Source organism: Canis lupus, chromosome 9, assembly GCF_003254725.2.
Source record: "Canis lupus dingo isolate Sandy chromosome 9, ASM325472v2, whole genome shotgun sequence".
In the NCBI taxonomy this organism is placed as follows: Eukaryota; Metazoa; Chordata; class Mammalia; order Carnivora; family Canidae; genus Canis; species Canis lupus.
The window spans coordinates 39,282,766-39,310,079 of record NC_064251.1 but is presented as its reverse complement, the minus strand read 5'-3'; the positions used below and the strand labels follow the sequence as shown (position 1 = coordinate 39,310,079).

The 27,314-nt window shown below is 42.9% G+C and overlaps 1 protein-coding gene, 1 non-coding gene and 1 pseudogene across 3 annotated transcripts; 1 reads left to right on the top strand and 2 right to left on the bottom strand.

The window, feature by feature from the left end:
• Positions 1–1,030: 1,030 nt before the first annotated feature.
• LOC112655183 (protein SLFN14-like) lies at positions 1,031–23,434 on the bottom strand. 2 transcript variants are annotated; one of them, XM_049114218.1, is made up of 5 exons: positions 23,302–23,434; positions 13,285–14,474; positions 10,879–10,998; positions 8,484–9,198; positions 1,031–6,434 (listed from the first exon to the last, which is right to left on the bottom strand). In XM_049114218.1, the coding sequence occupies exons 2-5, from the start codon at positions 14,417–14,419 to the stop codon at positions 5,600–5,602; spliced, it is 2,805 nt and encodes a 934-aa protein (XP_048970175.1). In that variant the 5' UTR covers positions 14,420–14,474; positions 23,302–23,434; the 3' UTR covers positions 1,031–5,599. The 2 variants fall into 2 exon arrangements, with proteins under 2 accessions (XP_048970175.1, XP_025295930.1); XM_025440145.3 differs by lacking the exon at positions 23,302–23,434 and adding an exon at positions 16,819–16,950.
• Positions 19,058–20,682, bottom strand: LOC112655184 (palmitoyl-protein thioesterase 1-like; annotated as a pseudogene).
• A 2,885-nt stretch (positions 23,435–26,319) lies between the features above and the next one.
• Positions 26,320–26,416, top strand: LOC112655734 (Z30 small nucleolar RNA). The gene has a single exon (XR_003133861.1). It is a non-coding gene; the product is annotated as a Z30 small nucleolar RNA (small nucleolar RNA).
• Positions 26,417–27,314: the final 898 nt, after the last annotated feature.

Below are 27,314 nucleotides of genomic sequence, written 5' to 3'. Positions count from 1 at the left end.
AGTTTCTTGGTGTTGGTGTAGAAGATGCTTTTCTCCAAACATTTCTGTTATGTAAGTCATTTTAGGTATCATATTGATTTTCTAGAAAAATGTTATTTTTTGGGCAGCCGCGGTGGCACAGCGGTTTAGCGCCCCCTGCAGCCCGGGGCGTGATCCTGGAGACCCAGAATGGAGTCCCATTTCAGGCTCCCTGCATGGGGCCTGCTTCTCCCTCTGCCTGTGTCTCTGCCTCTCTCTCTCTCTCTGAATAAATAAATAAATAATCTTAAAAATAATAAAAAATAAAATGGAGATAATGTATATGTATCTCACAGAGATGTGAGAATATAGGCAAAGCATTAGCAATCAGCATCAGTAGCTGGTTGTAGTTAGAGCTTGATAAATAATAACACACACTTATTTTAAATTTTGTACTTATTTCAAATTGAAGCTTCTTGAAAACAATTTAATGTTCAGCCTCCCCCAAACCTTAGGGAAACTGAGGCAGCTCAGCTTCTTAGGAAATCTTGTTCACCTCTACACTTCCTCCCCATCTCTCCTAAATGGAAAATGTTAAGGTTATATAATGTTCCTATCTGTAATTCTCCAAGTTAAGAACTTCCTCTTAGGTTCTGGGCGGGGTGATAAGCACTGGTTTTATTCTCCATGCAGACAGCATATTCTGACCCACCTGCTTCTGAGATACCAGTGCCTCTTTTGTCATCAAATCTGATGTCAGCATCTTGTTTTCTTATTTAAGGCAACAAATCTGCATGGTCAAGTATAGGGGTTTTCCTAGTAGAACCAACATAAATGACGTGAATCTTTTATCCAGGTCACCTTTTTGATCCAGTAATCTCATCTCTGGAATTTATAAATATACCAATCAAAGAAAGAAAAGGCCATCTGCCTATGTGGCTGGCTTAATTTTAATAGTGCAAAATTATTATAATCTGCTGGGATACTGTGCTGCAAAACAAACAACCTTGAAATCTCAGATGTACAATAATAAGCACGTATTTCTCACATATGCATTTGCAGTCAGCTGGGGTTTGGGTTCTTTAAAACGATTTTATTTATTTATTTGACACAGAGAGAGAGAGCACAAGTAGGGGGAGCAGGCAGGCAGGGGCAGAGGGAGAAGCAGGCTTCCCACTGAGCAAGAATCCCCATATGGGGCTCCATCCTAGGACCCTGGGACCATGACCCAAGACAAAGGCAGATACTTAACCAATTGAGTTACTGAGGAGCCCCCAGGTCAGCTGGGTTTTGTTTAACCTAGTAGGGAGCAGTTGAACTTGGCTCCAGGCTGTGAGCTGACTGCAAGTCCACTTCATATCTCTCACTCATCAGTGACTGCTGGGCTGCCCAAGACATAGTTTTTGCATGGCCAGAGCAGAAGCCCAAGAGAACAGCCCTACTGCTGAAGTGGTAAAGCCTCTGTGCACATCACAACCATTGACATTTAACCAGCCATATAAAGTCACATGGCCAAACCCACATCAAGGGGGTAGAAATATACTCCTGCTCCAATGTTAGGAACTACAGTGATGGAGTGTTGGGAACAGTAATGCAATCTACAACAATGCTTCACAAAAAATTTCAGTGGAGAAAACGCACCCAAGATATAAAATTGTTTGTACAACTCGATCATAACATACTATTTTTGTATATCAACAAAGAATGGAAATAAATAAGCAAAAATGAAAAAATTATGCCTGAATAACAAGATGATAGGAACTTTTTATGTTGTCTTTCTCCACTTCTCAAACTTACATAATAGAATTATGTCACCCTTCTTTTTTTAAAAAAAAGATTTTTTTTAAATTTATTCATGGGAGACAAAGAGAGAGAGAGGGAGGCAGAGACACAGGCAGAGGGAGAAGTAGGCTCCATGCAGGTTGCCCAACGCAGGACTCCACCCTGGGACTTGATCCCGGAACTCGATTCCGGGACTCCAGGATCATGCCCTGGGCCAAAGGCAGGCGCTAAACCGCTGAGCCACCTGGGGATCCCCTGTCACCCTTCTTTTGTAAAGTAAGTTTTAGATGCTTGTAATAGGTAAGTTATTTCATCAAATTGTTTTATGCATTATATTAGGAGTCTACAGAAAAGTTTAGATTTCTAAGTCAATTATTCTTAGTCCCCACCAATTCCAAATCTCCAACTCAAATCTTTTTTTTTTTTTAAGATTTTATTTATTTATTCATGAGAGACACAGAGAGAGCGGCAGAGCCATAGGCAAAGGGAGAAGCAGGCTGCCTGCAGGGAGCCCGATACAGGACTCCATCCCAGGAGCCGGAGATCACAACGAGCTGAAGGCAGATACTCAACCACTGAGCCACCCATGTGCTCCTTTCCAACTCAAATCTAATGAACTTCCAGCAACATGGACCTTTAATTTTGCCCCTTGCCTAAAAACAGTTTAAATTCCTTCATTCTCCTATTCTTCATTATGTCAGTGTTGATTATTCTCCACACTGAACTCTTGAAGATTCTAAAATTAGATATCCATTTCAGTGAATAGAGGCATTGTCCCTAGTAGATTCTGACTTTCAAATCAGCAGGTCCATTCAACAAATAATTACTGAGCACTTGCCATGTTCGAGGCACTGCACTAGTTGCATGCATTTGGGGAAATAAAGATGCCTGAGTGACCATCCTTACTCTCAAGGAGCTCACAGTCTGATGAGAAGAGAAATGTGTATATATCTATCTGAGGACAGAAAGAACAGATGTGAAGAAGGGTTCAATAGTTCTCAACTCTGGTGGCATATTAGAATCATCTGGACAGCTTTTAATGAATATTGATGCTAAGCCTGCGGCTGAAGATGCTTGTTTAATTGGTTAGGTGTTGGGGCTGATCACTGGTTTTTGTTTTTGTTTTTTAAAGTAGACTCCACACCCAGCATGGAGCCCAACATGGGGCTTGAACTCACAACCCTGAGATCAACACCTGAGCTGAAATCAAGAATCAGGCAGGCTCTTCCATGAGCCATTCACACTCCCCAGATCACAGGTATTTTTTAAAGCCTCTTTGCCCCCCGCCTCCCGGGGGGGGGGGGGTGCAGATGATTTTAATGAGTAGCCAGAATTGAGAACCACTGAGTTAGGTTTTCTACTTTCAGCCAGACTGAGCTGTTTGAGTAGACTAAGAGCTGATAGACTCTCACATTCAATATATAAAACAATTCATTTTCAAATGAGTTATTTTATCAAATTATACATAGAGTTTTAAAAAGTTGAATGATACTGATGCTTATGACTAAATTATAACAGTTCTATGTTTTTCCTATTCCCTAATCCCTCTCCACTTTTGACTATTTTTCGAGAATGCACACATCTCCAAATATTAATGCACTGCTATCTTCTGCTTCATCTGAAATTAATTAATTGCTGAACTTTGTGTCTCCCACCCAAAGTACCCAAAGTACCCAAAACCCCAAGGAAAGGTACACAAAAGGTTGAAATGTCAAGTAATTGAAGCAGCAAGAGGCAGGGGAGAAGTTCTTCTGTTCAATCCTTTCACCAAGACATCTGGCCATTAGGTTCAGACTGGCCCATCTGGTGGCCTGAGTGATTTTGAGAGGCCGCTTTGAGTGCTTTTCCAAGCCCTCCCTGTTTTCTCATCTCTTAGAGACCTGATGAGCTGGGATCCCTGGGTGGCGCAGCGGTTTGGCGCCTGCCTTTGGCCCAGGGCGTGATCCTGGAGACCCGGGAATGAATCCCACATCGGGCCCCCAGTGCATGGAGCCTGCTTCTGTCTCTGCCTCCCTCTCTCTCTGTAACTATCATAAAAAAAAAAAAAAAAGAAAGAAACCTGATGAGCTTTATCTGAAATTATAGCCAGAGGAATATTTCCACACTTTCTTTTGCACTCATGCCTCCCTGGCATCAATAAAGTTGTCCTAAACCTTTCCAGGACTTAAAAACAATCCGGAAATCAGAATATCTTCAAAGCAGCTTAAAAATCCTTACAAACAGGAAAGCAAGATTGCATTGAAGAGCTTAGCAATTTTGGGGGCTGACTAGAGAAAGGGAACTTTTGATTTTATTTCTATTTCACATACGTTGGAAAGAAGACATTATAGGAACATGTTGCATAGATATGATGATGCCAACAGCTACTTCTGTGGCATGCTTAAGAATGAGTTTGGCACTTTCATCAAGTCTTTTAAGCCATAGAATGGCTGCAAAAAGGAGAGACCAAATTTAAGTTAGGGGGATGGTGAAAGTTTACTTGAGGAGTTGGACATTTGAACTAGAACTTGTTGGCAAGTAAGGATTTCAGCAGGTAGAGGGGCAGACAAGGGTTTGAAAGCTGAGAAGAGAACACAGCCGGGAGCCAGGAGTATGTACGGGTGGGGTGGTATAGTTAGTAGCATTGCCATCCAGGCTCCCTGTAAACTTATGAGTTAGATTAAAATTAACACCAAATCATAATGGAAGAGCTCAGAGATGTACAAAGGCCTCCTATACACAGACCATTTCCCAGGCCAGCAGCAGAGTATAAGCAGTTTTGAGCCTAGGTGAATGTAACAACATGTAGAGAATGAAGGTGAGCAAAGTGCGTCTGTGTTGGGAGGAGTGAGGGCGAAGGTTGGTGGTCAACCTGAAAACTTTAGAAACTAGGAGAGAAGAGAAATTTCATCTGAGCCAGAGAATGTGGAACATTTTGTCACCTTCAGCATTCTAAATTTGCATTATTTTGTAAACCTGATCTATCTATTCCTTGTGGTGAAATATCCCTATTTTAGAGATGATTGCAGTAGTCTAACATTGCTTAGAGTCTTCATACATTTGAATGAGATTACCATTGTTGGAAAGCTCTGCTTGTATAATTTGGCTTCCTATGTTAGTGTTGAATATACTGATTAGCAAAAGTATCTGGCCCACTTGTTACTACAATCCTTACTATGAATTGATAGACTGATATTTTCATTTATGCATTGGTCTTTTGTGAGCTTGATTACCATAAAGCCATCCCCAAGAGACTAATCCATACTTAGTGCAAAGAGGAAATCAAGTTCTAGGCCCATAAAGCTTGAGACCCAAAGCCAGTAAGAGGTGCTAACCAAGGTGCTGCCCTTGAGATAGCCAATCAATGTTCATAGCCTGGAGGGCATCTTATCTCCTACTTTCAAAATAGGCCAGCAAGGCTGGGGGTGCCTTATACATATTGGGAGAGGAAGTAGAACAAAGGATGTGTTAGAAGAGTAAGTCAGGGTGTATCATGGAATACCTTGGAAATGGGTTTGACCTGAAGACTTCAGGGACTCACTGCAGATATATTGGCAGGGGATGCCGCACACTCCATTCTTTATCTAAGGACAAGGTCTGGTCCCTGAAAGATGGACTGGTCTAGGAAGACCAGAGGCAGAGGACCAATCTTCAGTCTGCTATCACTGTACAGGAAGGAGGTGAAGTGGATGGGGAAAAGGACAGTGACAGCGCATAGAATGGAAGGGTCTCGCCCAAGAGATGTCTCCGTGGCTCTACACTATCCATACTTACTGTGCCTTGATTTCCTCACTGATAATACGTGAGAAAGAGTGGCTGCCACCTGCCTGGGAGAAGGGACACTGCCCTTCCTGGCTGCCTGTACTGTTAAAAATAATTTTCAGAAAGCTGCCCTCTTTTCATAAAACAGGTAGAGGTGTTTAATGGCCCGTGAGGCAAAGCGGAGCTTATGAGCTTCTTCTGACAGAGTCCATTCTGGACTAAGCCCAAACACAATATTCCTCTCCAGGCCTGAAAACTGCTGAATACTGTCTAAAACGATGCAACTGCCCGAAACGCCAGAGGCCTGGCTAAACACAACCTTTGTCACTCCATGGGTTTCAAATAATTCCATTGCTTTTAGAAGTGCACACTCATAGCGTCCTCTGTCCTCCCCTTTCCTGCACAGAATTGCAATGTCTTGAGGCTGATAGCCACATTGGAACAGGTTGTGACACCTTTCGGCCACCCGTTTCACAATTTGTTCCATAGTCAGGCTAGTCTCTGTCTCAAACACCCCAGGCAGAGCCTGGGCACCCACTGCTTCCTCGTAGGCATCTTCCCTGAACAATGACAGTGTGTCTGGGGCCAGGCTGGAGGGAGGATTTGCTTTGATCCTCTTCATTTCCTCTTTCATGACCATTGCTATTTCCAGAGCACAGTGGATCCCATTGGTGATTGTTTTTCGGGGAAACTGAGCAGATGGAGTGGGAAGACCATTAATATCTGCACAATCGATCTGAAAGGGGTCCAGAAAAATCCAGAGGATCCCGTGATGAAGGTTTTCACTGCCAGCTCCCTTCACCTTTGGATGAGTGATGCTCCTGGCCTTCAAGTACCAGTCTCCATATTTACTGCAGAAATTCTCAGTATCATCCATCACTATGTGTTTAATCTTAAGGAACTCCCCTTGTAAGAAGATCTTCCGGGTCACAGCTTGGCAGGTTGTTTGTTGGCTGAGAGGATGAAAGAGAGAATAAGGTTTCAGGCATATAAACAAAGGGACCAACATGTATGTATTCATTACTACGTGGATTGGAATCAGAGGCTGGGTCTCATGAGAGGCTGATCCATGGATTCGTGGTGTCTGGAACACTACAGAACTGCTCTACTTACAAGTGATCTGCAGACAGAATACATAATTGCAAACCTTCCTCTTTGGGGTTATCTAACTAAATCTGCATGTGAAACTTTTTGAGATGAACCCAGGTAGGAGATTTTATTTCTATTACTACTCTTTTTCTGCTGCTTGGCAATCTCTGAAGACAAGCTCATTACATGGAAAGGAAATCTCAAAAGTAACTTATACTTGCTACTACTGTTACTTAACTTTCTGTCCTTTTTAGAGCTGGAGAACAGGTCCCTAGAGACATAATTTTTATGTGCAAAAAGGTACGAGCTAGAACAAATTCCTCTAAAGCAAGTCCTATCTCCCCTTCCCCTCGTAGTACAAAACCAAAGCCTCCCTAGGTTTTGGTAAGGAAAACATCAGGAGGTTGCTGAGTTCTGTGACATGTCAAGTAGGGTAACAAATCTACAGGGCTATGGTTCTCTGGAACTGCTACTGTGTTTTCTTAGCTCAATTTTCCTTTATAGTATGTTTCAACATATTAGAGGAGGCAAGAAACAACCAAGTTTATTACCATATTATTATATGACCAGGTTTGTTAAAAAATTTATATAACTTGGCTGTTTCTTGCCTCCTCTAATTTGAATCTAAGTTATATCACTTATTCTCACACATTTCCTGATTTTACATATGCAGTCCTTGGGGTTTTACCCCTTATGCTTTGAATCACAGCTACTCATGTTCTCCACCAGTTGGGACTGTGTAGACTTCTTGAAGAAAAGCACTGTTCTTAGCCCCCTCATACCAGGGGTTCAATAGATACTTGTTGAATTTGCCTTTAGACTGGGATATTTTTTGACTTACCTATAAAACATAGCCCTCAGCATAGTTTATGAGATCCTCCATAATTTGGCATCTATCTCCTTTCCAATTTCATCATCTGCCACATACCCCCATTCTCTCACTGCCCTAGTCAGACCCACTATTTTGATTCTCTCATGTGCCTTTGCACTTGCTGTGTGCCCTTTACCTAAAAAGCCCTCATGTTACTCACTCCTCCTACCGACTTCTTAAGAGTATGCCCAAGGATCTCCTTCCTTGGGGACTATCTGTTGATCAACCTCCAGCCTAAGTTAAGATAAGAATACCTTTATAACCATGTTGAGTGATGCCTTAGCTGCATAAATGTGTTGTTACACAACACTCACATTGCTTATTTTTTTGTCTCCTTTGTTAGACTTTATGGCCAGGTCTTCAATATGTTTTTCACCTGCTAATACTAAAAGTACACATTCCTAGCATAGAAGTGAGTGGTGCTCAAAAAGATTTATTGAATAAATAAGTAAACCAAACCAAAAATTAAAATGAGTTTGCCCTCATTTGTTGGATTGTATAACAACCAATTTCTTTTACTAAATTGATAGGTAAATATTTAAATCAGAGGCAGATTTGCATGTTTTCTGAAATTGTTGGTTCAGAAAAAGTCAAACAAATGAAAATATTTTATAAACAAAAACAAATGGTATTTAAATTCAAGTTCCTGTTAGGTATAATGTCTAATGAACTGAAATACTCTTTGGCTTTAAAGCATTAAATATCAAGCAAAATATATATGTAAAGCAGGACAAGTTTATATCTTCTTTTCTTAGAGTTAAGGCCAGAGATTGTAGGGGAAAAGTGTTTCTAGTTAGAGAAATTTAAAGTGATATATAGTTGGCTAATTTGTAATGAGATGTTTAAGCCTGAGCATTGCAAAGTACCCATCGATAGCTTAACTACCTGATGGTTTGGAAATGTGCATACAGTCTGGGCTCTCACATTTATGCAGCTAAGGCATCATCAAGTCTTAAGCTAAAAACACAAACTGCTTTTGTGATACTGTGGAAAAGACTGACTAAATGCTATGTATATTGTGTTGAGTCAGTGGAACTCTTACGTCACATAATCCTTTAAGGAGTCAGTTTCACAAACATAAAGAATCTCTTTTGGTTTGCATTGGAACAAATCTTTGATTTTCTCCATGATCTTTATGGCTAGGGCTGTCTTTCTGGTTCCCGGAAAGCAGTGGATGAACAATTCACGTGTCTCCTGAAGGTTTTCTGAGAGTAACTCACACTGCTCCTCTATGAGCAAGTTGAAAAACTCACAGCCCAGCTGGTCACTCAGAAGAGATCTGGAACACAGTGAGACTACAATAAGGGCCTGTAACAGGTCTTCCACTTCATCCTTGGTAGTAAGCCTGTAGGATTGGGGGTAGTGCACGAGGATTTCACCAGGGCTACACTGTATGCTGGGCAGGTACATCAGCCTTGGGATAACACACACTTTCCCTGTGTAACCACCAACAGTTCCCAGTTTCTGCTTTAACTGATGAGCAGTGTTTCGGGCATACTCAAGCCCTCCATTCCAACTGGGGTTTTTTAAGATTGTATGGAGTACCGGGGGACTGTTAACTGCTATTAGGAGAGCATCACACAGAACATCCTCCTCTTTCCTTAAGCCAATATCACTAGCCCAGCTTCTAGAAAATATCACAATCCCCTGAGAACAAGGATATATCTGTGTCTTCATTAATTCCTCGAGTCCTTTATGATCCAAGAAGAGCTTCTTACAGAGGGATTCTGGTTTAAACTGTATCTCTTCCTGTGTCACTGAAAATGCAAGAAATAGAAGTTACTAACTAAAATTTACAAAAGCATATTGTAAGTATTCCTGCAACATCGTAGGAAGAAATGAATCTAGCCATGGAACTATGGGTTTCCTTGGGTACACAGAAAGCACCCACTCTTATTTTGATGTAGTTCCAATAATTTGTTTTTGCTTTTGTTTTCCTTGCCTCTGGAGACCTATCTAGAAAGATCCAGTAATCACAAAACCCAGTATTTACCTGAAGAATATGAAAACACTAATAGGAAGGATATAGTCACCCCTATGTTTATTGCAGCATTACTTACAATAGCCAAACTATGAAAACAGCCCAAATGTCCATCCATAGATTAATGGATAAAAAAGGTATGGTATATACATTCAACAGGATGTTGTTCAGCCATAAAAAAGAATGAAATCTTGCCATTTGCAATGACATGGATGGATCGAGAGAGTAAAATGCTAGGCAATGTAAGTTAGAGAAGGACAAATACCATATGATTTCACTCATATATGGAATTTAAGAAACAAAACAAATGAACGAAGGAGGAAAAAGACACAAACCAAAAAGCAGACTCTTAACTATAGAGTACAATCAGATGGTTTTCAGAGAGGAGGTGGGGGGGGTATGAATAAATTAGGTGAAGAAGATTAAGAGTACACTTATCTTGATGAGCACTGAGTAATATATGGAACTGCTGAATCACTGTATTATACACCTGCAACTAATATAACATTGTATGTTAACTATACTGAAATTAAAATTAAAAAATAAATTTTTTAAAAAAGAAAGCACCCTCTCTTCACAGGCCAGGACTATGAAGTTCCCATTTATGGCAGCTCTTGTACAGGGGAAGGTAACAGAGGTCTTCACAGAATAACCTTCTAGCACCCCCTCCCCAACCCCAAGTTATCTACTACCACAAGGAAGGTATTCTTTCCAGCTAAGGGTTTTTTTTTTTTTTGTGTGTGTGTGTGTGAACCTGATGCTGTAAGGAAATAAGAACTTTCCTTTAGAACATCCATTCTTAACCATGTGGCAATTTTGCCCCCTGGGGGACATTTGGCAATGTCTGGAATATTTTTTGTCATAGCTGGAGAGGTGCTACTAGCATCTATAGAGAGTAGAGGGCAGGAAGGCTGCTAAACATTCAACAATTCACAAAGCAGCCCCTCTCAACAAATATTCCAGTTCAAATATCAGTAGTGCCAAGATTGAGAAACTCTGTTTTAAGAAGAGTCCAGGTGACCCCGTGGCTCACCTCCTTCTCATTGGAAAGCCAGGGGGCAGTTCTCTTGTGGTGTAGACTCTCAAATTTAGAGAACAAAAGTCATGTGTAACTGGAAGCCACAAAGGATACAGAAATGTAATGTGGATACAACAACTGAGAAGCAAGAGTCAGTCGTAATTATTATTTCAGGACCATTATGTCTGCTAAGTCCTGCACGTAACCTCCTCTAAGGAGAAAGCCTAGGACTAATTGCTACCAGTTCCTCCCAACTTATTTATTTATTTATTTATTTATTTATTTATTTATTTATTTAGTGAACTCTATGCCCAACGTGGGGTTCAAACTCACAACCCCGAGATTAAATCACATGCTGTACTGACTAGGCCAGTCAGGTGCCCCCCTCCACCTTAATTTTAGAAAATAGTCCCTTCAGCTGAAATCAAGAAAGAATACCTGGAAACAGACGCTGTTGCAGAGGCCCCTTGAATTCCAAGACTTTTATGGGAAATGATGGGCTTCCTAGTGTTGATGGAGCTGGTGCACACAGGGAGTCAGCGGCCAAACTGGAAGTTGCTAAACAAATACATGGCAAACTGTCTCAGATGAAAAAGAAAACTTTTTTTTTTTTTTAAGAGAAGGAAAGAGGGATCCCTGGGTGGCTCGGCGGTTTGGTGCCTGCCTTTGGCCCGGGATGTGATTCTGGGGTCCCGGGATCGAGTCCCGCATCGGGCTCCCTGCCTGGAGCCTGCTTCTCCCTCTGCCTGTGTCTCTGCCTCTTGCTCTCTCTGTGTCTCTCATGAATAAATAAATAAAATCTTTTAAAAAAAAATAAGAGAGGGAAAGAGTGAGAGACGGGGAGGGCAGAGGGGGAGGAGAGGGAAAATAAGCAGGCTCCACACCTAGCACCAAGACTGACACCACAGGGCTCCAATTCACAACCCAGGGATCATGACGTGAGCCAAAATCAAAAGTCAGACGCTTAACTGACTGAGCCACACAGGCACCCCAGAAAACTCTCTCTCTTGCTTTTACTACTGTTGACATATGATATGCATCAGTACCTGAGCCACTCTCACACTTTCTATGCCTCAAACAATTCACATATGTCAGGAAAAGAAGCCTGGGGACTCCAGCAGGGTTATCCATCTTCTTCTTCTTCTCTTTTTAATCCATCTTCTAAGTCACTGTGTGACTCATCTTGGGCAAGTCATTTATCCCCTCTCGCATGCCAGAGTGAGCTGGTGACTCCTACGTTTCCTTCTAACTCTGATATTCTGATTCTTGGTCATCCCTAAGAGGAAAAACTTATAGTGGGGGATCAGAAAAAGTTAAGCACCATATTTTTTTATATTGTTATAGTTTGTTTAAGCCCCCATTGAAAGTTTAGATGGAGCAGGAAGTGGTGGATCTCTAGTTTGGGGTATGTGTGTATATAAGAAAAGCAAACTCAAATTTAGGACAGGAAAATGATCCAGCAAAATCACTCAAGTCTTGATCCCGGCTTCTTTTATTAAATTTGAAACATATTGACCATTAAGTCACACCGATAAGTTTTATTCAGCCTGTAAGCCCTTACTGGACTGATTAGAAATCACCAGGGCTGATTCTGAGCCAAACCATGAAGGAAGTAAAAACACTAGGAGTCTTCCTCCCCTCCTCCACCCCCTGTCCAGCATCTCCTTTGCATCATTTTTCCCCCACTTGGTGGTGCTTCAAGCCCGTGGGCTGAAGGTGTTAGCTCCTAATGTTACAGGAACCATTGAGGTTTGTCAACAAGCTTCCCTTGAAAGAATTAGCAGAGTCATCTTTAATGTGTTTCTCTCAAATACCATCTTTAGAGGGTGACACTGTTGGTGAATGTTTTTGACTAGGACTATCAGGCTGCAAAATTCTTTCAACAGGCAGTTACAGTGCATAAAAGGGAACTCTCACTAACTCATAGCTGATGGGATAACTTTCCCAAAGTGGACTAAAATCCAAGCATTACTTGACCCCGAAGAGTTAATATTCTGAGTCTTCAGAACTGAAAAAAAATTTTTTAAAGATTTTTTTTATTTAAAAATTTTTAAATTTTATTATTCATGAGAGACAGACAGAGAGAGAGAGAGAGAGAGAGGCAGAGACACAGGCAAGAGAGAAGCAGGCTCCATGCAGGAAGCCCAATGTGGGACTCGATCCTGGGACTCCAGGATTACATCCTGGGCCGAAGGCAGATGCTCAACTGCTGAGCCACACAGGTGTCCCTAAGATTTTTTTTTTTGAGATTTTATTTATTTATTCATGAGACACACACACACGCACACACACACACAGAGAGAGAGAGAGAGAGAGAGAGAGAGAGAGAGAGAGAGAGGCAGAGGCACAGGCAGAGGGAGAAGCAGGCTCCAGGCAGGGAGCCTGATGTGGGACTCGATCCCGGGTCTCAAGGATCACACCCTGGGCTGAAGGCAGCACTAAACCACTGAGCCACCGGGGCTGCCCAAGATTTTGTTTTAAAGTGATCTCTACACCCAACTTGGGGCTTGAAATCAAGACCCCAAGATCAAGAGTTGCATGGTTCACAGATTGAGTCAGCCAGGCACCCTGGAATGGACACTATTTTTAAAAGAAACTTATAATGGGAGATTATTTGTAAGCAAAAATAGTTTTCTTTCTTTCAAGATTTTTACTTATTTATTCATGAGAGACACAGAGAGGCAGAGACATAGGCAGAAAGGAGAAGCAGGTTCTCCATGGGGAGCCTGATGTAGGACTCGATCTCAGGACCCCGGGATCATGGTCTGCACCAAAGGCAGACACTCAACCACTGAGCCACCGAGTTGCCCCACAAAACAGCTTTCTACTCTTCTATTAAAATACCTGACTGAACAGCCACAGAAGATACCGAAGGGGTTCCTCCCTGCCAACTGGATGACGACTTCTCTTCTGTTTTACTTGAGTGAACATCCAACATCATGGCCACCCAGTGCTCCACCGTCAGCCTTGTGACAGCATCATTTCTCATGATCCAGGAATCCGGGGCCTCTGTGAATACTACACAGCAGAAGGGCTCCACTTGGACCATGCAGACATAACCATACAGGACATCTTTTTGGTAGACATTCAAGATTTTGGTAGTGAAATGCACCTTTGGCTTCTCACAGCAGAAGTGGAATGTTGGCAACTTTTCTACACAGTTTTCTATTTCTTTTTTTAGTAAGTCGGGGTTCACTTTTTCTCGCTTACATCCAAACACTTCTTTGCTCTTATCATCTACCCCCAAAATTAGGTATCCTCCAAGAGTGTTGGCAAATGCAGAAACATAATGGGACAGGATCTCTTTAACCCGGGGGACAATCTTTTTGGTGGTGAACCTTTTAAACTCGACATGGGTTGACTCAGTAAAATTGAGTTTCTCCTTATACATGAGCCTGTCCTTTTGGAACAATTCTGAGGCAGAATTCCTCATATCTTTCTCTTCCTGAATGTCTCTGTCAGGAACTGTCTGAGAATTCAGGTCCCTCACCCTTGATCTTCCTCTTTGGGCTCTAGACTGCTTCTCTCTGAGAAGCTCCAGGGCACTCCTGGCAGTCAAATTGATGGTGGAAGTCAAAGCTCTCTGGTATAGATTGGAGTGCAAGCTGCAAATCCGTAGGGGAAGGCTGAAAACATCTGGATTCCAGGACTTCACAAAAATCAGGAGATTGTGCCCCTGCTGCACGTAGTCCAGGTATTTATGTGAACCTGAAGGAAGGAGCTTTTGGAAAGAAGTTTCCAGATCCTGTCCCAGCCCGTGGCATCGGTAACTGTAGGTTTCATCATCAATCTCTGCTTTGATCACACCCCCTCCAGAATTTAACAGCGCGCAGGTGGCTTGGATGATCTTCTTATTCTCAGTTCTTTTCAGATAGCTATTGATCATCTTCTTCCTGTTCTCTTCTCCAAAAGTCACCCTGCCCACGTGTACAACTGTCTCAGGATAGAGCATTTCCACATCAGTCTGGAGGCCCGCCATTCCAGCAGCCCATCTGTGCTCCAAGTGGTAACAGAACGAGGTTCCAGTAAATAACCTGGACACAAACATTTCTATATTAACAAGAATCCCAGAGATTCAAGATATTTTCTTCGAAGTCATAAATTATTGGAGACACATTTTAACATTGGAAATAATCTTTGATATTACCATTCTCTAACTACTTGGACAAGAGCCCGAGCCTTTCCAGCAGGAGCAGGCATAGATAAAGGTGAATGCTTAATATTTGGCCATAATGGAAAAATTACATCGCTAAAATTTTTAGTTGTTTTTCAGTTAAAATCAGGAAGTGGCAATAGTGAGCCCAGATATAATGGGCATGGGTTGGCATGGGAGCTAAAGCAAGTTATTAGACAATATGCAGAAGTAGGGGTTGAAGCCAAAAGATGCTCCTATTTATAATTCAAAGGGGAAGGGAAGGAAGGCAACAGAGCACTAAGGGAGGATAGTACTGGGGTGTATATGTGATGTAGAAGGTCTTGCTATAAAAACAAACATAGCATTTGGTATTCTTTATGTGCTATTTTATATATTTAAAAAATTTTACTCCTGAAACAATTGCTACTGATACCAAATGCAGAAATCATTTTAGCTCCTCAAACCTAAAAATACATTTCTTGATACACAGTGTGAGGCAGGAGCAGGAGTTTTCTTTCCCTCCTAAGTAGCTCTGCTCTGTGCCATGGGAACCTCTAAGGCTTGGAAGAGAACTGAGCCTTTGGGACATACAAAGTCATTAAATTGTTGTCAGCCTCCTTTTTGCTTCACAGACCAGAGAACAGCCACCCGAGTTGAAATCAGGGCTCTGAAGCAAATGTTTTAGAAACAACCCCCTTAGCTTTTGCTAATTGCAAAACAAAATTTGGCTAACCTAAGTCAAAATTCTTCCTCTAAAAGAAGAGACCATTTCTTCTGTGTGATCTTCGCCAAGCAGAGGCCATGTGGGTGTTGTTTATACCCACCAACAGGGAAAAAAGTAGGCATCCCAAAAGATGGGTACCCTCTCCTGCCATTAGTTTGCTCTTGGTCACCTTCTCACTTTCTGCAGGCAAACCAGAATCAACCTATGAATTGTTTTTTCATACATAAGCATCTTCTATAGGCAAATGTAAAAGTATGGCTCTTAGAGAAATTTCTGAAAACATTTTATTCATACAATAGAATCACAGAAGTGTTTGGAAGGAACTTTAAAGACCTTCTGGTCTAACCATTTACCTGATTCTCTTTTAAAATATTATTTATTTTAAGTAATCTCTACACCCAACATGGAGCTTGAACTCACGACTCTGAGATCAAGAGTCACACACTCCCCCAACTGAGCCAGGCAGGTGCTCCCATTTATTTGAGTCTCAAGTCCTCTCTGTAATGTTCCAAAATCTAAACAAATTGCTTTCCAGCAACTGCTTGAACACCTCCAGCAACCAGTAACTCACTACCTCTCAAATTAGACCCTTCTGTTTTCTGAAAGCTGTGTTAGAAATGGCTTCCTGGGGACTTCTGCGTGGCTCAGCGGTTGAGCGGTTGAGCATCTGCCTTCGACTCAGGGCGGTGATCCTGAAGCCTGCTTCTCCCTCTGCCTATGTCTCTGCCTCTGTCTCTGTGTCTCTCATGAATAAATAAATAAAATCTTAAAAAAAAAAAAAAAAGGAATGGCTCCCTGATTTTTCTTTTAAGATTTTATTTATTTGAGAGAGAGAAAGAGAGTGCACACATAAGAGAGGGGTGAGGGAGAGAGGAAAGGGAGAAGCAGATCCCCTGCTGAGCAGGGAGCCCGACACAGGGCTCTATCCAAGAACCCTGGGATCATGACCTGAGCTGAAGCCAAATGCTTAACCGACTGAGCCACCCAGGCTCTTGGCTTCCTGATTTTTCAACTCTAATTCACCTTCCTATAATTTCCACCTGCTGGGGCCCAAAGAACAAATCTAATTGCTTTTGAACTAGAAAGACCTATACTTTCTTGACTGCCAAGTCTGATTGATGTTACTTGAATGCTGATAACAACTATGACAGAAAGAAAGTTTTCTGAGATTCTAGGTCCATATGAACATTCTTCTACACTTCCCCAAATTTCTCACTCACTATCCTTTTCTTTTTATTTTTTATTTATGATAGTCACACACACAGAGAGAGAGGCAGAGACACAGGCAGAGGGAGAAGCAGGCTCCATGCACTGGGAGCCCAACGTGGGATTTGATCCCGGGTCTCCAGGATCTCGCCCTGGGACAAAGGCAGGCGCCAAACCGCTGCGCCACCCAGGGACCCCTCACTATCCTTTTCAAGTCTGCAAGTTAGCTAGTCTTTTACTAAGCCCTTTATGTGCTCAGACATGAATTATACCTAAGATGAGATGGATGAGATTTAAAAAAAATTTTTTTTACCTGTGCTCTTGCTTTTTTCCTCTTGCTGTTTCAGTTCCACATCTGGCTCTGGTCTGAATATTTGCCTTCTGTCACAGCTCCTGCTGCCCTTTGATATCAGCCTGGGAGGAGCAGGAACATGCCAGACTCCCCTAGTCCTCATAACATTGACCCACTGAGGAAGGCTGATAAGAACCCAAGAGAAGCCTATGACAGGGCAGATTAGCAGGCCAGGCTCTGACCTCTGGGAGTGAATGAAGTGGTAATGGAAAAATTCAGCGGTTTTCCAGTGAGTGGCCAAAGCTAGACTTCCCACCCTTGAAGAACAGACTGCCATGACCACATATGGTACAAGCATTTCCTGCCCCAGGTAACGTCATTTCGTAGTTGTACATTTATTTTAAAGTGGGCTCCCCTCTATGTATATCCGTTATGAAAATTGCCAGCACATGCCATTACCCTCCAAATCACTTGTTCTGTTTACCTTTATCTTCTTTTTTCTGCTCTTCCTTTTCATTGGGCAAAAGACACAGCCTAGAAAAATGCTAATTGGTGAGGGGCTATCTATCCCTGGGTGAGAGGATTACACATGATTTTTTTTAAATCTAATTTCTTTTCCTTTCCTTTTCTTTTTTTAAACTTTTTTTTGTTTTTCCTGAATGTCTGCTATGAACAGCAATAGTTTTTTATAATTAAAACAACCCAGCTAAATAGGAAAAAAAAACCAAACAGATGAGTTATCTCTGATTTGAGGATGCTGATTAAACTGGAGCAAGCTCCTTATAGTAGGCTGAATAACAGCCACTGACGATTAAAATTACAAACCTGTGTTAACTTATAAGGAAAAGAAGTCTTTGCAGATGTGATTAAGTAAAGATCTTGAGATGAAGGGATTATCCTCCATTATTTGGGTGGGCCCTGCATTCAGTCCAGTGTTCTCCTAAGATAGAGGCAGAAGGATGTGATACATACAAGAGGAGGCCGTGATGTGACCAAAGAGGCAGAGAGTCAAGCAAGCAATGTGGCCACCCAAGAGAAGGAATGCCAGCAGCCAGCAGAAGCTGGAAGAGGAGCAGAGTAGATTCTTCCCTAGAGTCTCTGGAGGGAGCACAGCCCTGCCACCATAGCCATGATTTGTGCCCAGTGAAACCGATGTCAAACTTCTGGCTGAGAGAATAAATTTCTGTTGTTTTAAACAACCAAGTTTGTGGCAATTTGTAATAGCACCCAAAGGAAACCAATATATTTGTCTCCCTCTAAATCATACCATCAGACAATTCTGCATGTGTATTTTTTTTTAAGAAACTATTCTTTTAGACAACATCATAAAACTTTTTTCACATCCCCCCACTTGTTAGCCTTAATCCTCATATTTTAGTTGCGAAATAAAGCTTGAGGAGGTGAGGGAAAATCATAAAGGGTAAACTTAGCAGCACTAACAAGATGCTTCCCTCCAGCATAGCAGTGGGCCCTCACACTGGCATTCTGCAGAACAGTCTTCCAGAAAGTGCTGATAGGTTTTTTTCAGATGGGGGAGTGGGAGGCTAAGATGTCCATGCTCTAATAATGTCAGCAAACAGTAGGTAAAGGTTAGTTTTCTTTATTGTAGCTGGAATTCTCAATCCTTAGTAGCCTAATGTGAGTTGATCTCCAACAGGAGAAAAGGGATGTGCAATACTCCCCCAAGCTTTTTGAACAAATAATCTTTTTTTTTTCATTAAATGCATCAGAAATAGTTTAGAGTGTACTATAGTCTTTTGAGATGGGAGTTAGAAAGCCAGATCTCTTCCCATCATCCGCTAACACCAGCAACAGTGATTCTAGAATGCAGACCACTGGCCACACTGAGAAGGGGACAGGTTAATCAAGGATGGAGTGGAAGGGAGCAGCTGTGTCCTCATTTTCATTTCTGCTTATACACTGTTTGCTCAATTGAAGTATAGTTGACATACAGAGTTGTACATTTTTCTTCACTCCCTTAAGTTAAGCACGATGTCCCCCACCCCCACCCCTGCGCCCCTACCTTAAGCAATCCAATTGGGCACTACTTCCCCTCTTTTGTAACAGAGCAATTAAGTCAGCACTACCTGAAGAGACCAAAAGAGTGCTGCTGAGACAAGATGGTGGCCCAGCAGAACAGGCCAAATGCTGAGACACCACAGAAGACAACGTACTGTGCAAAGAGGGTAGCCTCAAGAAAGAATGCAGAAACGCTATCTAAGCAATATTTTCCCAAGCACTGGTTGTATCTCCACCAGCAAAACCGAGAAAGCATTTATGGTCACAACCCTGGATACTGGCCACCTCTTGGGTTTGAAATGTGGCGAGGCTTTCCTGGAAAAGGTGTCTGCCCTTAGACTCTAATTGCTTCAGTTTCATCCTCGTCTGGGCACAGTTCTGACACTGATCTGCAGCAGACTCGGTTTCCTAAGGCAGCCTGACCACATCAAGGGGTTGTAAAATAATCTCCATGCATGGTTATTAACTAATAAAACTTGCATTCAACACCATATGCTGATAGGATGAAGCAAAGTATAAGATTCGAGTCTTAGATCTTTCTGAGCAGGGCATGATAGGTGATAACTAGAGGGAAGGATTAGTTGCAAGCTGGATGTGAGCTTAGGCTTAGGCATGAGGCTAATGGTCTCCTACTGGTTTAGAAGTGCTCGGGGCTCCCTGAGCTCTGGTGCAGACTACAAGGGTTTCACCCAAGGAAGGGTATGATGTGGGCATAAAACCATTCCTGAGACAGTTGAAGATGGTCCCCCTTCTACAGCCAGGAACACTAGCTGTCCTGCATTATCCATTTCCTTTAGCCCCAGGCAGTCCTGTGTGTACAGAGAGGTCTCCTGCAAGGGAATGGTTTCCTTGGCTTGGCCACTTCTGTAAAATCCCAAACCACTCAAGAGTCCACAGGATCCACAATAGAATCATTGAGAAATTTCTCCATCACAAACTTCTTCAAGGCCATCAGGTTTCTCTTGTAGGACTCATTGACGCCTTGCTCCTGATTAATATCGGCCAAGAAGATGCTGTGGTTGCGATACATGTCCTCCTTTATGGGGTCGTGCCAGTATTCTGCTTGCACCAGGGGTTCTTTTTTTTTTTTTTTTTTGCACCAGGGTTTCTTGAATAGCTTTGTTGTAAGCCCCAGCGTTCAGTGCTTTTCTGATCAAGTCACAGATGTGAGAGCTCTCCCCTGGGCACCAAGGGAGTCCATATACACTTTGATGTTGTCTCCCAATCGAGATCAGATTGATCATGGGAGGTGATGGGCATCTCTAAGCCACTGCCCTCAGAAATTGGCCTCCTTGGGAGAATCCCATAGCATCGTAGCCATGCTGCAATTTAGGATCCTTAGCAAGAATCTGACACACTGTTGTTACTTGGGAATTGACATTCAAGAAGAAGCTGTTCTCCACATCCTCCATCAGGGTCTTCCCAATCTTTAAAGATAAGATGTAAATTCCGGGTATTTTCTTCTCAACCATTTTTTTGATAGCTCCCATGCTTAAGGGGTTATAACAGCTGTCTTCCATCCCATGCCAGATCACCAGCGGCAGCGGCGTGGCTGGGTCCACATGCCACGGCACCCGGGCAGTGCCGGATCCCGGCAGGAGAGTGACGACCAGGAGCCACAAGCAGCTGGGCGACGCCACCTTGACCTCTGCCTGTGTTTTAATTTGTTCATCATGACCTGACATTCTCAAGTAGGTTTCTGGACATCCCTAGTTTTTAAAAGTAACTGAGGTTACTGTTCCTACCAAGTTCTGCTTTGCTGGCATTACCCCTTTACACCTGTTTGTCTGAACCAGTTTCCAGGATAGAAGACAGAAGAGATGCTATGATGCACAATCAGCACGGCAACATAATAAACTCCAAAGGCCTGCGTTCAGCCTTTTCACACACTTTACCTTCAAATTCCATCTCACTTTTTGTTCTGTCACCTGCTCAACTCTCAGCCTCACTCTCACACTGATATCCTTCTGATATGTTTAGAAAGATAAAAATGACCATCATTTACCGGACATGTGCTTTGGGATACAAGAGGTCAATCCGGGAGCGTGACAGTGTGACACACCACATGGAGACTGAGGTTACGTGGCCAGTAAGAGAGTCAGGGCTCAAAGCCACGTCTGCCGACTACAAATGCACCTACTACTTCCGCTGCCTTTCAAGTGTGGGATTTTGGACTGTTTAGGAGTCTTCAAAATCTGAAACCTACTTAAACATCCCTCTTTTTCTTCCCAGTGAACAAGAAGAACATTATTTGGGCAGGAAAACTAGGAACTGGATTGTTTCCTCCTTCTCCTCCCCTCGTCTTCTTCTTCTCCTTCCTTTCCTCCTCCTCCTCCTCCTTTTCAGTGCACTCTGGGGAACCAAATTGGGAGAAGGAGGGACAATGTGAATGATGAACAGAGGGAGTTTCTCTTCCTTCTTCGAATTTCCTTAGTTAAGCCTCCTGGATATGAATGGTTAGGTCATCAGGCCAGAGAGGATCTCACATCCTGACTCTGATACATCAGTGCAAATGTCCATGATACAAAACAACTTGAAATCAATAGGTTGGACAGTGCTCTTTCTTAGTTCTTGGGAAATCGATCTGGCCATGCTGCTGACAATTGGCTAAATGCCAGAGCCTCCAATTTAAGATGTGTTTATTCACTAAGCACTTCAGTTTATCAACAAAGGTAGTTAGGGCGCAGCCTTTAGATGTAGACACAAACTGCCAAATACTGGCCTCTACCTTCTCTCAGTTCATTCAGAGAGATGATTCAAAGACTATGGAGAGCACAGTGACCAAGAGCAACCATGCTGACTCTCCCTTGCCACTAACTGACTCTGGGTAGGTCTCCTAACTTTCATTCTCTCATTCAACCAGCTATTTTTTTGAACACCAAAGACGTTGAAATCCTTGTTCTGGCACTTTCTAGCTTTGAGAACTGGTTATGCAAATCTAAGTGTCAAATGCCTTCTGTATGAATTGGAGACAGTAACAGTGCCTTCCTTCCCTGCACAATTCTTGTGAGAATGAAATGAAATGATGTACGTAAAGAGCTTATCACAGTGCCTGGCACATAATGTCAGTTTTTCATTTGAGAAGCAATTATGAAGCACTTACTGTGTTCTGTACATAGTGTCTGCTTCCCTTGTTTGTCAAATAAAATCTTTTAAACACAAAATGTAACCAGAGGATATAAAATGAATTTCACACACGTGCCCTCAGGGAGATAAAACTTAAGGATTGACTCATTTCCTGTAAATGCGTCATTTACAGAAAACTGATATTGGAATTTTCTTAAATGATTGGGACTTGGTCAGGGGTTGCCTCCTATCAACCTTGGGAAGTTTTGCACGTGGCTTCCAGAGGTATGAACAAGAAATGACCTAGGTTGGGTTGGTCTTGCAACATAAGCTGAATTGAGTTTTGTTTATATGACTGGACTGGTTTGGTCTGCTTGGTGCATTTTCAAAGCTGGTCTCCTGTGGCTTTTATTTTAACAGGCTCTAACTGAGCTCTCTTCTCCTTACATTCCCTGCCCATTAATACAGCCTACCCTAAACCCTCAAGGGACTCACTGTGGTTTGCTACAATTTGCATGTCTCGAACTGCAATTCCCCTGCTATTCCTGAATAAACCCATCTTTTTGACAATTTTGAGCTTGCCTCAATTTTCCTATTTGACACCGTCAACCTGACATCACATTCCTCGCCTGCCTTTCATATACCACCTCCATTTCTACTGATCCCTACCTGACATTCATCATATTCCTCACATGCTTTTCATATAATACCTCCCCATTTCTGCTGCCACAACAGTAATTTAGGCTCCTGTTAGCTGTCACCTAAAACATTACAATCACCTGCAATAGCCCCCCTTCTTTCACATTGCCTCCTTTAATCTATTTAAAAACACAGTTGCATTTATTTTTTTTTAAGATTTTATGTCTTTATTCATGAGAGACACACACAAAGCGGGCAGAGACATAAGCAGAGGGGAGAAGCCAGGACCCCGGGATCACCACCCGAACAAAGGCAGACGCTCAAACACTGAGTCACCCAGGTGTCCTGCATTTAGAGTTTTCTAAAGTACAGTTTTCTGATCATCCACCTCCTCTGACTGAAATCTTCAAATTTCCCAGTTACTCCAGAGTAGTGTAATCTACACAGCCAGCTAGCCACCATCCTTGACAAAGTCTTGATTTGTCTTTCAAATCTCCTACCACCCCCTTTCTTTAACACTAACAGTGGTCCTCAAACTTTGGTGTGAACCAGAATCATCCCTGGGGCACCTCTTAAAAATACGTCTGCCTGGGCTCCAAACCTCGAATATTTGATTCAGTCTGGACTGTGTCCCAGGTATTTTGGGTTTTTTTTGGACTTTTGATGCTATAGGACATTATATATTGTAACGTTTCCTCCCGGTGTTTCTAACTCACCCAATTTTGAAACCCTACACTTTTTCGACTTTTCCTAAATTTGTAAGTTCTCCCAATGCTTTACCATTTAATACGGGCGTTAAACTATTCCGTCTCCCAGCATCTCCTGCTTCTTAAAACCTATCCATCTTTAAGACTCAGATCAAATGCCACCTCTCCCAGGAAGTCTTTCCAGCTCTCCTGCGCATTTCTTTGATATTTAGCTGCACTCTTCTCGTGGCATCTCCTGCTTATCCAGGAAGCGTCCAGGCGCCCGGCCAGCCAGAGATCCCGGGCCGGCGAGGGACGCATCCCTCCTCCGTCCACCCCGGGCCCTAGGCCTCCCGCGGGGATCGGACATGCGCAGGAAACCTGTCGGATCACTGGCCCAATCGGTAATTCTTCCCAGAAATCCAGGCAGGGCGCAACTCTCTCAGATGCCCTCTGCAGTTGCTGAAGCAAGGAACCGGCAACAGACGTCCCAAAAGTCCAAGGAACGGGGTTGAGAGGCAGGCGGGAAGGCTCCGAACCGGGAAAAACACGAGCCCGCGGCCACAGACCCCAAGCGCGGAAGCGACGCAAAGGGCGATCCCGCCTTCCGGCCGCCCCACCCCCGACGTCCGCCTCGCCCTCCGATTGGCTGCTCCTCGCAACCACGCCCACAGAGCTGCCGCCCACGTGACCCGCCGGCGGCCGTAGGATTGGTTGCCCGGCGACGGCTTTACTGGCGGGGGAGGGCGGAGGGACCGCGAGACCGGCGCCCGCGGGAAGCGGGGAGCGGGGCGGCCTGCGGCCGGGCTCCGGGAGGCCGAGGGCATCAGCGGTCCGGAGCGAACCCCCCGAGACACGGCATAGGAGCCCGAGGCGCTCAGAAGGCGGGCTGCAGACTTCTGTCGGGGTCTTTGGTTTGAGCCCTGACTTCGGCCGTACACGTATTTCCCCGCAAGGACGGCGCCTCTCAGCCTTTGCTGAAGTTGGGGGTTGGACTTCATTATCATTATCCTGTTGAGGGGCCACTGTACAGAAGTACTGGTTGACCTGCGCCGGGCGCCGTGGAGACTGCCGTGACGTGGAACCTGGGGGAGGGGAGGGAGGGCTTAGAGACGCCAGGGGTCTGTCCCGTACCCACCTGCAGTGTTGAAGGTAAGTTGCTTTTTGTGCTGATACTTTTATAATCTAGTAGCTTAAGGTTTAGGAGGGGGGCCCGCTCATTGACTGAATTAAACGTTCATTTATTTTTATTTTATATTTATTCGTGAGAGAGAGAGAGAGAGAGAAGCAGAGACAGGCAGAGGGAGAAGGAGGCTCCATGCAGGGCGCCCGATGTGGGACTCGATCCCGGGACCCCGGGGTCATGCCCTGGGCTGAAGGCGGCGCTAAACCGCTGAGCCGCCCGGGCTGCCCTAAACGTTCATTTATTGAGACTCATCCTATATACCAGGCACCTGAGTGTGGTGTATGCAAAGGCCAGTAAGACCCTGTCCCGGTTCTATAGGAACTCTGTCATGGGGTGGTGGGACAGACGGAATGCGGGGGATGTGCATGGCTGAATAGGGGACATGTGATGTGGTGGGGAAAAGTGCTGTGGGAGGCAGAGGGGAGGATGACTGAGGCTTCCAGACCACTTTACTGAGGTGACGTTTGGGTAAGGTTTTAAAACTATAATGAGGCGTTTTTCGGATTGCAAGGATTAGGGGAAGATGGAGCTGTCCAGATGGAGCAACTGTAATGAGGTAGAGAACTAGGGATGTGTGTATGGTGGGAGCACACTTGGAGCTCTGCTCCCAAGTTTCATGCTTTTAGACAAAGTGAAGATCTCTCAGCCTGTTTTCCTCATTTTAAACATGTACTTCACCTGTAGAGGATGATGAGCTAAAGGCTCAAGCATAACCCCTGGAAAACAGGCACTTTGTTAGTTTCTCTCTTTTTATGGAATTTAGTTGCTGAATGGCCAACACAGACCAACAGGTGCCAGTTCGTTGTTGTTGTTATTGTTGTTTTTCAAGATTTATTTATTCGTGAAAGACCCACAGAGAGAGGCAGAGACACAGGCAGAGGGAGAAGCAGGCTCCCTACAGGGAGCCTTATATGGGACTCGATTCCAGGACCCCAGGGTCACAACCTGAGCCAAAGGCAGATGCTTAACCACTGAACCACCCAGGCGCCTTAGCCTCCAGTTTTTAAGGAGTATCAATCTTGACATTTGTAGGTGGCTGAAGGAAGCCTGTGCGGTCTCCAGAATTGTTACTTAAATACTGACTATACTTTGCTGATAGGCTGGGGAGGGTGACATTGTGATCCAAGTACTTTTACATGTCAGTGATTGCAGTCAGCTTTCTTATTCAGAAATTGATTATCCAGGTTGTGAATTACCTAGACTTTGCATTGCCTTTTTTTTTTTTTTTAAGATTTTTTTTTGTAATCCACATCCAGTGTGGGGCTCCAACTCAGTCCTAAGATAGTGTCCCATGCTCCACCGACTGAGCCAGCAAGGCACCCTTGCATTGCTTCTTTTATCTTGCTCATGGCCTGGAGAAAAATGAAATTAAACTCCATATTTAGCTGGTAGTGGAAAAATCTAAATCTGGTAATCAGATCTCTGTTCTCTCTCTGGCTCTGCTGTTAATTTGCTGTGGACTTTGCCAAAACATAGCCTCTCTGGGTCTAGCACTCTTAAGATAGAAGATTCCAGTATAAAAGTTTTATACTTTTTATCTTTGTTGGCTGCAGAATTGCAAATCAAATTGTATATTAAATGAACAGTTTACTTTATAATGGAATTTAGTATAGAAAAATCTTTGACATCCCTGAAATTTTATCATGCATTGTGTTTGGGTTTATTCAAGTTTTTGAATCATAAATGCTACTCCACTCTCCTATATTTCAAAAACAAAAAAATTCCTCCAAACCAAAACTTTAAGTTTGTATTTTCATACAGCAGAGTCTTTAAAGCAACCATAGTGGAAAATAAAATATTTATCAAAAGTCCATGCTTGAAACTTATCTATAAAGAAGCCTTTATTTAATAGGTTAACCTAAGTCTTCTTAGATGTGAAAATAGTGTTGGGTTGCTTTTACGTTTATAAGGATGTGAAATGCAATGATGCGATGATGAGTGAAGTATCGTCTGACCTGGTATTGCCATTGCTTCAGTGTTGGCTTTGACCAGGGTATGATTCCATAATCTTCTCTCTGAGCTGATTCTGGTTTTTCCACATTGGAATGTTCTCAATCTATTTGGATACTGCTTTTATTATTATATATTTATTATTATGTGTTTCTTTGATACTCTTGAATTGCTGATACTTTTACGTTTCATGTTTTTCTTCTTAGGTGGAGGTGAAAAATCTGGCTTTGATATCTTCATGGAGGACTACATTATTTCAATCCTGAATCTGGTTTAGTTTTCTTACTGATTTATTACTATATTAAAAATGTTTAATTAACTGTGGTGTTTGTTTTGGTAAAACCTTGGGATTTAATAAGAACTTTAACAAATACCCATTATATTCTTATGGTACAGAAAAGTGTTTGTATTTTATTTATTTATTTAATTTTTTTAGATTTTATTTATTAATGAGAGGCACAGAAAGAGAGAGGCAGAGACACAGGCAGAGGGAGAAGCAGGCTCCACACACAGAGCCCGATGTGGGACTAGATCCTGGAACTCCAGGATCTCGCCCTGGGCTGAAGGCAGATGCTTAATCGCTAAGCCACCCAGGCGTCCCCAGAAAAGTGTTTTTAAATCTGTAAGTTATTCCATTTCAAATTTTAATTTTATTAACTTTGCGCTATCAGAGAATGTGCTTTGAATTGCTAAATATTAGAAAACATCTCTCTCAGCAGAGGCGCTTAAATTATTTTCATCCTTTCTCTACCCATATATTTTCACCAACCTGATAATCCAGTGGCATGAATTTTACTACATAAGCAAATTAAGTGTTTCTGTAATAACGGGGACTTTCACACAAAGCTGAATTCTTGCTGCTGGAATAGAGGGTTTTTTCCCTCCAAGAATTGGATTAGCAGAAAAAGCAAAATGTCAATACAAAAATACCTCAAAGATGATCTGAAGGAAAAATATGCTTTAAACATCTC

Coding starts and splice junctions, on each gene's coding strand:
- LOC112655183 (XM_049114218.1), bottom strand. CDS start 14,419: ATGGCGGGCCTCCAGACTGATGTGGAAATGCTCTATCCTGAGACAGTT. Junction 10,999..13,284: donor TTCTGTGGCTGTTCAGTCAG/GTATTTTAATAG, acceptor GTATTTGTTTAG/CAACTTCCAGTTTGGCCGCT. Junction 6,435..8,483: donor TCCTTAAAGGATTATGTGAC/GTAAGAGTTCCA, acceptor TCATCCTCTCAG/CCAACAAACAACCTGCCAAG.